The following is a 14650-nucleotide window of genomic DNA, read 5'->3' as shown; positions in this document are numbered from 1 at the left end:
TCTGTAACATAACTCCGGCTCTTCTTACTGTTACTCTCCTATTGTCTGTCTCCTCAGTGCCCTAAAAAAATGTTGATTCTGCAGATACAGATGCTTATTTCCCCACATGAATAGCTCTATCAATTAGGACTGTGTGCAAATACCAGAATAGCTGTCAGCACAGCAGTTTCCCACTTGCTTCTTGGCCGTCCAACTGCCTTGTGAACAGCCTGTGCAAGATACACTGTCCAACTGGGAGTGTACAGGCATGTGGGATCTGGAACCTCTGAAAACATGAGCTAGCTGTACCTGAGCCAGGCTCACAACCCCCCAGAAGCTTTGGTGCCAACTAAACATGCAGCATAGAAATAACCAGTATGCCCAATAGAGCCACTTATAGTTCCCATTTCCAACTTGACAGAGCTTCTTGGCACTGAAGGCAAATGTGAGCTGCTGCACCTAAGGACTAGGAAAAAAGACAAAACTCCTGATGCATGGGGGCATCAGGAGCTGCTTCCCGTGAGGGTAAAGGACACAGCCAAGAGCATTTAGAGGTAGGTCAGAAGAAAGATGGGGGGAACACCATGGGGACAACTGACCACTTCCTCACTGGCAGAGGCTCCAGGGGTAACTGTAGTCCATATACAGTTTCTAAGGGCTCTGGAGCTCTGAACACAAAACCTGGCACTGAACAACTGCAATCTGGAGGGACCCACGGCTGGCAAAGCAAGGGATGAGCACCTGCTCACACTGCTTTCCCCCACCTCTATGTCCCCGGGGACACCAGCACAGGGTTCCCAGATCTCACATTACCTATGAGACCTTCACAACCACAATAGTCAAGAGGTGGAAATGGGTGATGAGGATTTACCATTATTTTTAAAGCATTAATTGTGATGCCTGCATGTAAAACCAGTTCCACATGAGAACCTGTCTTCACTGAGGATTGTTTCTCAATTTGAGGATAAATTAACATTAACCATATAGAAAAGTTTCTGTTTGAACACAACTGATGTCTTCAACTTGGAAATTAAAACTCAAGTTTGTATACATGCTATTTAAACAGTTTGACCAGTATACGGAACTTTTTTAAGAGATGTAGATGATTAATCCAAATATTACAGCTACTCATTTTAACTATTGCAATATATTTTCTGGAACGCAATTAAAGAAAAAAAAGTTGAAGGTTTTTTTTAGTTCAAGAACTGTATTTTCCCCAGAAAATTCTAAAGGTAAGGAAAGAAGAAAAGTGCAAAAGTTACATTCAATGATGTCTCTATCTAAAATAACATTAAAATACTCATGTTCTGCAGACATTTTCAAGAGATTTTGGATCATCCTTGGCTAAACTGACCTACTGATTACAATCCCAGTGGTTAAGATAAACTGTTTGCAACCAGACTATCCCCCTAAGATAAATCAAACTGATTTTCAAGATAATTCATACGCGGAGCATAGTAAATGCACAAATTCTGGCAAAAGACATTCTTTCATTCTAAATGGTCTTTTTTTATCACTAAATATCACTGGTCTTTTTCCAGAGTCCACAAGTAATTCTGTGTGGGCAATTTGCATTTTCTACCCAAAACCAGAACACACAATATCAACCAACTTCATAATCAGAAATTATTTTTATTGTTTCAGCGGTCCCTGCTTGAAATGTAAGCAAAAAAATTTGTACATAAAATTCAGAATGTACTTAAATATGCACAGAACTTGAATACAATTGTAACATAAGGGCTTGTACGTCAGCTCACTTTGGGTCACCTAAACCAGCTAAGGAATGGACAAATTCAACAATGACTTTTCACCTTCCAGACAACTGCAATATTGTAAAATAGTCATTCTAAATTTTATTCCAATTAATCTTTCAAGAAAAATTATTTATAAGCTGTTTTCACCATTATCTTCAACACCGTTTCTCAAAGTAGATTTTCCCAGACAAAATTTAGTTTTGCTTTCAAAGATACATAAATCCTAATCCTCTAAGCATATGAAAAGGCAGATTTTTTTTAATCCTTAAGAGAGACAGAGGCTGTCAGCGAACCAGCAGTTCTACTGCAATAAACAGAGATTTTTATTTTGTCAGTGCTTTATCTTTTAGCTTTATGGAGGAACATTAACACTTGATTCAAATTGGTTCAATTTGTTGCATATGTTTCTTATGGCAAGCATTTCATGCCAATAAGTGAAGTGAGTAACTTTAAAACTCAGGGTCTGAGCCATAACCGTATGCCTTTAAGTGCCTAAATTTAGACACTTGACTTAGAAAATTGGGCCCATGGTAAGCCAGAGAGAACCAAAATGCAAACAATCCTGACATGCTGATTAACTGAGGGAAGCCAGAGTACAGCCTGCACTAAAGTCATACAGCATATAAACACAGAGGAGAGATGTTCTCTTCATCTATATTAGGAATTCATTGCCTCATTGATGGCACATTGCAACCCAGCAGAAAAAGTCAGCCTTTCCTGCACTTTAATCAGAAAAGACAGACAGTCTGTCTCCCTCAAATCCCACCTCCAAAGGAGACAAGCAAGCACAAAAGTGATGCTTCTGACATCGTGGGTGGGAAGGAGAGCTATAAAGTACATTAGACACCTTCCATTCTCCCTCCTGACATCATCGTATTACATGTCATACATATTTTCCAGAGTGGCTGGAAAGTAGCCCAGCGGAAAAGGACCTGGGGGTGTTGGTTGGCAGCCAGCTGAACATGAGCCAGCAGTGTGCCCAGGCAGCCAAGAAGGCCAGTGGCATCCTGGCCTATATCAGGAATACTGTGACCAGCAGGGCTAGGGTAGTGACTGTCCCCATGTACTCAGCACTGGTGAGGCCACCCCTCAAGTATTGTGTTCAGTTCTGGGTCCCTCACTTAAGGAAGGACATTGAGGTGCTAGATTGAGTCCAAAGAAGGGCGACGAAGCTGGGGAAGGGTCTGGAGTGCAAGTCCTATGAGGAACTGCGGAGGGAATCTGAGAAGAGGAGGCTCAAAGGTGACCTTATCACTTTCTACAGCTAGGAAAGGAGGTTGCATCCAGGTGCTCCCAGGCAACCAGTGACAGGACAAGTGGAAATGGCCTCAAGCTGCACCAGGAGAGATTTAGATCAGACATTAAAAAGAAATTCTTCACAGAAAGAGTGATTAGATATTGGAACAGGCTGCCCAGGGAGGTGGTGGTAGAGTCACCACCCTTGGATGTGTTTAAGGAAAGACTGGACGTGGCACTTAGTGCCATGGTCTAGTTGACATGGTGGTGTTAGGTCATAGGTGGGACTCAATGATCCCAGAGGTCTTTTCCAACTTAATCAATTCTGTGATCTCTTCTATACCCTACTTGGGAAGGTGAAAACCTGCTGTACAGTGGCACTGGGATGACACACACTAAATCTTTCACAAGACCAGTGTCAGATAACACTTCACAGTAAGGGTAAGCAAGGTTTCAGGTGAACAAGGAGCATCTTCCTCCTCTCTCACCCATCTACCATTCCCCACTGACTTGATCTCATGGGATAACCATGCCTTCACTGTAGGAATAGGCAGAGCACAACAAAATAATGACACTACTGGAGCTCTCCCTTAATTTTAGGGGGGGGGAAACAGTATCATAAATTCCTAAGCATGTGAATTTTGATTATTAAAACTTTGCAATACCAGAGTATTGAATTGTCATTTCTATTCCGCCTTTCAGGCAAGCTCTAGTTTTAAAGAGCAATAAAACATTGAGTAAGTTAATACATAAAATACAGCACCGTATCATATGTAGTCGACTGTTTCCAACATGGTAATATTTTAACGCTTAGATTCTACTGGAAAAGTCAGTAGTGCTAAAAACAAGAAGGGGAGTTAACAAAATTATAGAACTTCCAATTACCTTTCTTATTCCCGAATTTTGAGACACAGAGGTTATTGGAGTGGGGTAAATTATTAGGTTGAATTTAAAATCTACCTACCACATGTGCATTTAGAGATGAAGCATATTTATCTCTAGTAAGGAAGCATTTGAAATAAAACAAATTTAGAAGCCTAAACAACTTGAAATCCATTGTATTTGAACACCTACGAATCGCTTTGCAGCCACGCGCTGAATGGGGATTCCACACCCTCTCCTCTTCACCTGTCCTATTAAGCACTACAGTTACAAACTAGCACAGAAACACAGAATTTGATTTACATGAGGTGTGACTTCCCTATGTTTTATATATTGGCTGTGAGTTTAATCTCAGGTTGTAACGGCATTGTACCTGCTATACATAAACCATAGAGGTAACATTTAATTTTAAAAAAAAGTCAAGAAATTGTCCCAGGGACAATTTAATTTTTCAAGGCATCTAACTCAGGATAAAGATAGCTTTGGGGTTTTGTTTGCCTCACATTAGATGCCCTGAAAAATAACACAAGACTAAATAACAACAGTTTACAGAATGCTCAATAGAGGGTTTTACCCCCTAATTAAACCTTCCAAATGAAAACATACCAGTTAATGTAATTTTTAAACACAGTTTTCCCCAATGCAATAAATTTTCCAGGCCAGTGGAACTAAAGATGTCAGCACTGTTAGTAGACTGTTGTGGGGATCTTCCCCACGTTACAGGCTGGCTTTTGCACTGAGCAAGCTTCGATGTTTACAAGAGAAAAGACATTTACCAAGCACAGTCTGCTTGACCTGAGGTAATCCCGTGGAGAAGTCTGGCACACGCTTGCTAGAAATAGTTTCCACTGACCTGATTTCACTAAGAGAGGAGGTGGAGTCAAAAGGCTCATAGCAGAAAAGACTCCAAAACAGCAAACGTTTATTTCAGGGTTACCTTTTTAGCCCTGAAGCCACGCTGAGAAGCTCACACAGTCACATTCTACTATGACGTTAACCATGCTGATGAGGGGATGGCCAAGCCAGAGACACCACAACAGCTTCACTGGCAGTGGGCTCTTACTTTTACTTTCGACAGTAAAATGAAGTACTGAAGCACACAGAGGAAAAACACTTCACTAAACACACTTGCACTTACAAAGCAACTTCCAATTTGCTTCATGTGCTGATGTGCTGCCATTTGTTTTCTTTTTTTTTTTTCTGTGAGAGCTCCCAAAGAGTATTTCTTAAGCCTTCACTACAGAAGCATTTCACTTAAAAGAGTGTTTACTTCTTGAGAAGTGTTCTGGTGCCCTGGGATGCACAATCTGCGTGGAGCTCTCTAGTAGTGACTGCCTGCTTGAATTTTGCCTAGTTCCCACACTGCAGTTCTGGCAGGGATCCTGTGTGTCCAATGGTAAATGATCTCAGTGCAGTTGCAAGTGGACAAACCCCCATCTGAGCAGTAAAGCAGCAAACGGGCACAGAAACAGACTGATCCCCCCTGACTCACCCTGCACCTGCGCCGCTGTACTGCCCCAACTGCAGACCAAAGTTACCCAGAGCTGCTGGGACGGACAATGCAACAACTCACTGCATGTCATACGTTTAGAAGACAGGAAAATAAAAATAACCAGCTGAATTCGCAGGATCAGTTAGCATCTCTGCACTGTGTTTCAGCATGGTAACAGAGCAAAGCTATCTTTGCTCTCATCAGCAAATGTATTTCCTTTGTAAAAAACAGTCGTTGTACCTTTATTCCTTCCTTTTGTGGTTGACACTAAGCCACCGAGAGGGAAAAAAACAGCAACAAAGCACTAACAACCCAGCAAAAATTCACTGCCTGAAGTGACACTTGTTACTAAAGCATCTGCTTATATGGCTTTTCGAGAGGGCTCTTTCAACGATCATCCCTTTCTAAGCAGTTTGCTGAGAATGATGCTGTTGCTGTTCTGTATTTGGGATAGGGCGAACACAAAGATCTCCATGACATCTGAGGAGTGATGTCCACCAACACACTCATGAAGAGGTACAGATTTGACACGTGTGGGGAGGAAAACTGCTCAAGTCTCCCTGATAATTCAGCTATGGTCTCTCTAAGACCAACAGAAGATTGAAAGCAGTGTCAGTGTGTGTGGTGATTTTCACAAAGTGAGTATCTCTGCTGTAAAGAATGGTAGCAAGAATCTTAGAATAATTAAGGTTGGAAAAGACCTCTAAGATCATCAAGTCCAACTGTTAACCCAGGACTACCATCTTCACCACTAAACCATGTTCCCAAGCACTATGTCACCACTTCCCTGGGCAGCCTGTTCCAGTGCTTGAAAACACTTTTCATGAAGAAATTTTTCCTATATCCAAACTAAACCTCCCCTGACACAACCTGAGGCCATTTCCTCTTCTCCTGTCACTTGTTACCTGAGAGAAGTGACTGACCCCATACAACTTTCAAGTAGTTGTAAAGTGCTACAAGGTCCCTCCTTTTTTTCCAGGCTAAACAACCCCAGCTCTCTCAGCCACTCCTCATATATGAAAGAAACTCACATCTGCACAATCACTCTGACATTTCACTGAATGACCTGCAATATTAGGAAATTTTGGTCAGACACTGCAAGAATTCAAAGAGGAAACTAAAAAGCTCTATGAGCTTAATCAAGGAAAGGATTAAAAAGACACAAGTTCCATATGGATGCAGACATCCTCTGAATTCCATCCAGATGATCATATGCATATGGCATTTGTTCATGTAGCTTGCTAGATTGAAACCATATCTATTACTAGTTTCCAAAAATCACAATCAAGATTCCTTACTTGAAAATAATTTTTCCATAAAGCCATAATATTACTATACTCAATCTGAGCCTGTGATACAAATGGAAAAAACACAAAGTGTATGATATTGCTACTGGTGTTACAAAGTTATACAGAAAGCAGGCAACTTACCAGCATAATCCTCTTAGCATAAAGAAGAAATAAGAGAAAAAGAGTTAGGATTTAGTTTTTCCAGGTATTATGTATAAATGTCAAGCAAAATAAAACATGCATGTTTCTCTCAAAGATTGATTTGAATTAAGGGTGAAGTACAGCATTCAGTTATTGTTTAGTGTTAAAAAAAGAATAGTTTTCTTTGAGAAAGTAGTAAACAAAGTTCCTACATTATGTCACCACTCATTTGAGAAATCATATAAATGAAAGAGATTTGATAGAATATATATATTTGATAGAATATATATATTTTTTAAAAAGAAATTAAAATTCAAGTGCAGCAAGCTGGACCTCAAACACAAGTCTGCAGATGATGGGCTTTTTTTTCCAACTTAAAGATTCCCCTAAATCCAGTGTCTTGCCTTCTCAATGTATATCCCCAACCACATTCACCTAAAAGGGTGGGAGGTTGGAGAGAGATGGGCACAGCTCCACAGATTCTGTCTCGGTTGTTTATGAAGTCCTAAGGGAGAAATTTAACACCATCCTTCCAGCTAGGAACCTGCCCAAATGCTTCCCTATTATCAGTTATCAACTATCTATTATGCAATAGATGAGGAACCATCAAATATGGCAGGACGAGCAAGAGGAGGTTCAGTTGCTGCTCATACCTGATAAAACTGTGGCCAGAGAGTATATTTTGTCTCTCTGGGTCATCACATCTGTTCAGGTATGTGCATAAAGCCTCAGTGGGCACATATTATTTACAGCTGTTTTAAGACACATTTATGAGGCAGACCTGGGTTTCGCCACTTTGGACTTCAGTATTTTTATTTATGTTAGCTTTTAAAATATACCATAAAGATGCAGTTCATATCCATACTATATTTTCCATTTGCTTACTACTTGGCAGTTTTATGTTTGACTCAAGTTTATAAATTGGTGTGTATCTTGAAGCACCAGGACAAAATCAAACACAGTAAGTTCAGGTATTATTCTTTCACTGCCATTATTATTCTTGAACTCATCATTAAATAAGAGTAGTTCTTTTTTCACCAAGAGAGAAGAAAATGCTACCTGGTTTATAAAATAAACCCCCAGTCTCAGCTGGATCTTTATTAAAATATCTTCAGAGAGAGAGAGTTAATATGCCTCACAGTGCATTTCTGAATGCACTATTCAGAAAAGTATGATCTCTTGCATTTCTCTCTCTGCCTCTGTCTCATACACACACAGAGTTATAGCATTCTAATCTCATTTACAGGCTTCTTGGTATGTCACACTCTTTCAAGACATGCTTTTTTGTATTAAAAGAACCACAGAAAAACTATAGAACTAAATTTCTCTAAATGTGTGAGTTCCCATTTCTGCACCCTTCTCTAATAAAAAAACCCAAAATTCACAGAGCAACTTCCCCTCTACCCCCTAGAATTTAAGTAAATGCTTAAACCCACTGCCTCAGAGAGAGACACGTGCACACAGACAGCAAAAATCTTCAATCTCCTACTCTATGCCTGTAAGATGACAGACTAAGAAGAGTCAGTCACAACTTACTGTGCCAGTTTGCAGAATTTTTTCATAGTATGTTACTAATTAGTCTGTATTCAGACATTCAATTAAACAAGTGGAATGCAGATAAGCACACTGTTTTTAAAGCATGCAAAAGCATACCTTCCTTTCATAAAACATGTAGGGTTAGCTGTCTCTATTTTTGCAAAGCATCCTCTGCTTCAGTAAAATCAGAGACTACAGCATATATGAAAAACACTGTTTCATGGAAATGCATGGCATATAAAAACTTGTGCTAATTAAACAGCAGCCACAACCTGCCCCCATGAGAGAACCCATAAAACTGGTGCCAACAACCAAAGCTGATCTCTTATGTCTGTTTGGTTTACTCAGCCCGCTTCCAGCTCCCCTAGCAACTCACCCCCTGCCCAAGCCCTCCCCTCATGCCCGCTGAAGTGCCTGGGATGGGTAAAAAACACCTTCCCAGTTGGGGCTTCAAGATAAATCAGAATGGGGGAAAGGACGACACAGAGCCAACAGGTGTGCCTAGGAAGCTGGAAGGAGAGCAGCCCATCTCACCTCTCAGGGCAGATCACCAGGGACCAGAGCACCAGCCATGCCACTCACCAGGGCCATAGTAGTCCTCCAGCTCCAGAAAGAGGTTGTACACACTTACCCTCCCAGGCTGCTCTAGGTAGAAGCCTAGCTAACCAAGCTCTACCTTCCTAACTAGACAGTGCCTCACAAAAAAACAGTAGAAACAATGAGTCAGTGCAAAAATCATACAGTGCTTGTTCCTTCCTTAAAAAAACTAAAAAAAAAACCACAACAAAACTCTTGGAAAAAGCTTAAGGGAAAAAAATTGCAGGTGCTCCACAGGTAACATACAAATTATTCTTAAAACGTACCAAAATTAACTAATACTAATTGAAACAGGAACCAGCTTCCAGACTCACTCACCCGGAAAAATCTGTAGTGAGAATACCATAATGAAATATGTATATTCGGCTTATGTGGCACAACGTGAGGTATCCCATAGCTACGACAAAGGAGTACCTAAAAACACAACATACAGAACACATAGTTACCAACACAAGTACCAACAAGAACTAAATTGGGTTTGGGCTACTTTTGATTTTTGCAAATTAGATTGTTAACAAGTCTGAAGCTATGCTTCAAGACCTGGAAGAAATTTTCAAAGAGGACTGATAGTTTTGTGCACCCAGCTGAAACATTATGGAGATGTCTCTTCACTCTGGGGGTGGGGAAAAAACAAAAGAAGAAATAGGATCAATTCAAGTTGCATATTTCAATTTCAAAGTGCCCACCTTCACATATTATTTTGAAATTTCTGCCCAACTAAAGCATTTGAAACCAGATGATACTGTATGTGCATCGCTGAAGTTATTCACTGACTTTTTTATCTGTAAATGCTCTTTATTTACAACTTTCCCTCAGATCTAGCAGAGACTAAAATATTTCAAGGTTCAGGTATTTTCTCTCCTCTGATTTTCTATAAAGGCATATAATGACACATAGCCTATTCTTTTCAGCTCTGCATGCTGAAACATGCCATCTTCCAGAAGAATCATAGAATCATTTAGTCTGGAAGGACCTTTAAGATCACTGTGTCCAACCAAAGAAGCATTCCTTAAGTAGAGTGTGACAAATTCATTCTCTGTTTTTCAAGATGATAGCAAACTTATGTTAGGCAGGGCAGTAGCATGACTCTTTCTATCTTAAGAGCTGAACAGTCTGAAGACTGCAAGTGCTGCAGTGTCTGCGTGGGCAGATGCAGCCCTTCATACAAGTAACTTCTCCCTGTACTTATGAGAGCAAGAAAGACGATACTGGAGAGGTAAGAAGCAGATGGATGTTTGGAAACAGACTGACACATGAAGCAATCTACACAGTGCAATGGAGAGCTGGGGCACCAGAATGAAAGGCTTGCATCACATGTACATGCCAGGACCAGGTCTACTGGTGTCCACTGTAGCAGAAGTTATCCATGTGGAGGAGAAGGTGCAAAGACCAACAGGTTACAGAATAAGATGGCACATCAGGTATGCAAGGAAGAGCCGAGCCATAGGAGGCTGGTAAGCACACACTGCCAAGCAGGATTCCCCCCCAGACCCATAAGAGGATCAATCACAGGGGAGAACTAAAGGTGAAATCAGACAATAGGATCACTCAGCAGACAACTGAAAAAGAGCCAGACCTTTGTAAAATTATGGTTGGTTTTAAAAGAAATGAGTTTTTCCTCCCTGGGGACTAATAAACTGCAGTGTGAACGACAGTGATGGACTGCAAGTCATCCTGTAGGTCACATGGCCCATAGCAAACAGCTGGATGAAAGGCAGACTGAGGGGACACGACAGATTCTTCAGGAGATTCAGCGTAGAATTTATCTTATTTTATCTGGGTCCGGCATCCCAGGCATCCTGCCTCAGCAAGGTCTTTGGACTCCTCTCTCATCTAGGGAGAGCAGCAAACATCCCTCTAAAGGTAAGTCACCCATCTCAGACACGTAACAGTAAGAGACAGCCTGAAGGATCTAAAATAAGCCTCAACACTTAAGTGTAAAGCACTTAGATTGAAAGGGGGGCAAGCAGGGAGAGATATGCTGAACTGCTTCTGCAGCTGGGAGCACTTCTGTTCCTGGATTAAATTGTCCATTTACAGGCCTTGAAGGCTAGCAGCCTCACCAGAGAGCAAGCTGTCAAAAAATAACCAGGGAAAGGAGTGTGAAGGTTAAATTATGTAGTTTATTTCATTTGTTCTCTTCCACTGTATTTTTTGGAGGGAAAAAAGAGCCAAGTCTTGAAGCCCCACTACGAAGGATTCTGTGCTTTTACAGGCCCCCTGTATGAACAGCTCCAGACCTTAAAGCGACATTGGTCAAGCTTACTCTCAAGCAGTCTGAATACATTGTTATTTTGCCAAAATTCATAATGTTGATGCACTTTGAGTCACACTGCCACGGCTAGTGGAATACAGTGGAAAAGTCCTAACCCAATCCTCCCAGACCTCCTGAGGTTTTCCAGCATGTTGGATTGACATTTCACATTGAATCAAATCAACTCATTACTATCTTGCAGCAGTGGGTGACATTATATGAACCAGCTTATTTTGTGTTGCAGTATACAGTTATTTTTCCCAGCTGTGTCCATTTCCCTATCATCACCTCAACTTACCTAGGAAGATGTAAACAACCATTGGATGATTCCCTGCATAGACTTGGTTCCCCTGATCTACAATCACTAACTCCTGTATTTCCCTCAAGTGACTGGCAGGGACAATGCCCAGGAAACAAGTCATATGCATTTTTAACACCTTTTTGTTTTGGTCTCTGGATGGCATTTCTTTAACAAATATTATCCAATTACTTTTTTTTCTGAAGTTATTAATAATTTCTGGACTTCTGGGATTTGCACTCTGTGAGGGGGTGGAAAAAACCTCCTTAATACCTATCTTGCTGGTGCAAAATGCTAGTGACTGCTGTAGACAGGCTTGTTGTTTATACTTCATGTTTCTAAATAATCTTAAGTGGGGATCCCACTTAGATATTAGACAGAGTTCTCCTCAGGAAGTGACTAAAAAGAAGGCGAGATGATTATCTGAACATCAGATCCTCAGACAGCCCTGGCCCTGAGGACAAGTGAAGAAAGGCTTTCCATTCACCAGCCCAGACTGTTGTGGATTATGAGCATTCAGCAGCAGCTACAGAAACAGCCACACAGAGCAGAGACAGAAATCACCTGTAAGACATCCAAACCACAGTATTAACCACATGCTGTTAGGTAGACCAACACAAAAGTACGGAAGTGGGAAGAACAACCAGCTATAAAGTAGCAGCTTTACAAATAAAAATTCCTATTTATGTAAACTGATGGGAAGCAAACAACTCCACCTAACAATTTTAAAAACTCGCTGGTGCTGAACTCTCTCTCAAGAGAGTATGGTACCCACACGAGAAGGCTTAGTGACTGAACAGAGAAGTTCTTCCACACAAATTTCCTCTCAGTCAGTGAAAGAAGAAGACATTATCCTGCACTACATAACTATCCTATACTACATAACTATCCCAGTTTTCATTTTCATAAGAAAGCACTTTTTGTCTTTTGGCCAGGAGGGGACTAATTTGATAAAGCTCTTCAGGAGTCTTACGTGCCTTCCTTCCTCTAAGGCGTTTGTATAGGGAAAAGATCAATACCATGGTGGAGAACTTCTCATGATCATAACATAAGCTTCTACTAAGCAGCAGTGACAGTTCTGGTACTTTCTACTTTTTCCGGCTCAAAGCCCAGTACCAAATGCAAGACTTCATTTTGTGGATCACTAAGTTATGCTGCCACAGTGACCTTATTCGAACTACCTAACTCAAGAATAAGTGGAAAATACCTAAAGGCCAAAGAGCAAGGGGGAAAACACATTAAAAAGGATTATCGAATGCACTCCTCAAGAATACAAGACCAAGGAGAACATGACTTCATTATGTTTAAGAAACCAGAGGTTTGGCCATAAATTATTAAGCCTGGAAAAGTCAACTTTTGAGGGCAGCAATTTTGTAGGAAAATACATCAATGCAAGAAACCACAAATTGAGATTACAGCTGCTTCTGTAACTGGATAAACAAAGCTCCTGCAAGTAACTGGGAAAGAAAAGTAGGAAAGAAGAGAAGGTGCTTCTAAAAACCCCTCATGCTTCTCCCTGAAAGCAGAGAACGTGTCAGGGGGGCAACTCCACACTTGCAGCCACATCAGCTCACCTGTGGATGTTGGGAATACTCGCCATATTCATAATGCCATAGTTCATCATCACCAGGACAAAAAGATGAATGGAATACCTTAAAGACAAGAAAGGGAGTATTTAGATAATTTCTACGTTACCTGGAAGTGCTGGCAGTTCAGAGCAAGGGAATATTTTTCCATGCAAATTACACAAATGCGATGTCATATCAGAGTACCAGTAAACATGGATTACCCCAATTAGATCTTTATAGCCTGAATATCCAACATAGACTGATACTTACTGACAAGATGTTATTCATGTGTTTCACTGAGAGAAAGAGCAGCCTGGATCAAAGTGCACATTCAATTTCGATATATCTTTTCCAAAAGAGGTGTCTTAACAGCAGACTGGCATGGTTTTAACTTCCAGAATAAACATCACAAATTAAATTAAATACTCCACTTAAAAACACTTTCATGACTCATTTTACTTTGAGGATTTGGAATAGATTATGCAGGTAAAGATTTTTTTAATTTATTTTTTTAGGATAACCTTAAGTGCCTTAAGGCTAAAAAGATGTGATCCAGAAAAGCTGATATGAAGTTTGAAAATATTTTTACCCAAGCTTTGTCTACATGGTGACTAAATACTCACCACCCAAAGCAGAAGACAGCAAAGTATATTCCAAAGAGGGTTGCAAATGCATGGCGAACAGCGGAGCTGGCATGACTGGGACTCAAGTAAATACGAAACCAAAATGCAGCCAGAAGTGCAAACAGCTGACATGCTACAAAATTGATCTGCAAAAGATAAACAAAACAGAAAGCTGTTGTTATTCTTAGAGGAGAAGGGGAAGAAGTCTCTCCATTCTCAGAACAATTAACAGTAGAGGCGGGAAAAGGAGCAAAAAAGTGAGCTATGAATCTTTTGTTTCTTAGCATTCTCACTTGCGAGCCCATATGGCAACTTCTCCTGGCCAATGACAGAAGGGATTAAACAAGCCCGTAGGCACTCAAAAACTCATACAAGAGGAAGGGCAGGCTCAGCTACCCCAGGGTACAGAAGGGCTCTGGTGTTCCTCACTCTCCCTGGAGCAGGGCTTTACTCTCTTGCCATCCCGACGCAGGTGACCAGGCTGCCAGCCTGACCCCTTCTCTGTCCTCTTGGTGGAAGGCAGAGGCCAGGAAGCAGACTGGGATTTTGAAGCATCACCCCAGTGCCTGACTTTCTCCAACCCCAGTACAAGGGCAAAATCAACAATCCTGATGTGACACTCTTTCACAAGCAGTAGTAACTGGACAGCTGCCTTAGTTGAATTCCTCCACTCCCCAGCATCTTTCACACAGATCTTCCAATTCACCATTTTTTGTGGTTCAACAGTGCAAAGAAAACAACTTTGTTCCACCACCAAGCAGACAGTTAAAGGAATATACAACTGTTCTTTGGCTACTGCACGTGGGAATCAGTCTGGCCCCATTGTAAGGAGGTAGTGATGGCAGTGGGAGCACAAGACACGCAGAGGGCAAACAGCACATGACTAGAGGCTACTCTTATCAGACACAAGGACAAGCAAAAGCTTCAGTGTCCTCAGAGCAAAAGTGAGATCATGCTGCCTTCTTCAAGTCACCTTGTCTTTGGCAGCCTCAGCAAAAATT

The 14650-nt window shown here is 41.1% G+C and overlaps 1 protein-coding gene across 1 annotated transcript in view; it reads right to left on the bottom strand.

The window, feature by feature from the left end:
* Positions 1 to 13792, bottom strand: part of MBOAT1 (membrane bound O-acyltransferase domain containing 1) — a 29891-nt gene extending 16099 nt beyond the window's left edge. Inside the window, exons 1-3 of the mRNA XM_018077716.2 lie at positions 13650 to 13792; positions 13033 to 13110; positions 9225 to 9320 (exon numbers count right to left, since the gene is read on the bottom strand). Coding sequence (XP_017933205.1) covers positions 9225 to 9320; positions 13033 to 13082 — 146 coding nt within the window. The 5' untranslated portion in view covers positions 13083 to 13110; positions 13650 to 13792. The remainder of the gene's footprint in view (positions 1 to 9224; positions 9321 to 13032; positions 13111 to 13649) is intronic.
* Between the last annotated feature and the right edge of the window lie 858 nt (positions 13793 to 14650).

This window comes from Manacus vitellinus, unplaced genomic scaffold, assembly GCF_001715985.3.
Source record: "Manacus vitellinus isolate BGI_N305 unplaced genomic scaffold, ASM171598v3 scaffold_39_pilon, whole genome shotgun sequence".
In the NCBI taxonomy this organism is placed as follows: Eukaryota; Metazoa; Chordata; class Aves; order Passeriformes; family Pipridae; genus Manacus; species Manacus vitellinus.
This window is presented reverse-complemented; position numbering and strand designations above follow the sequence as displayed.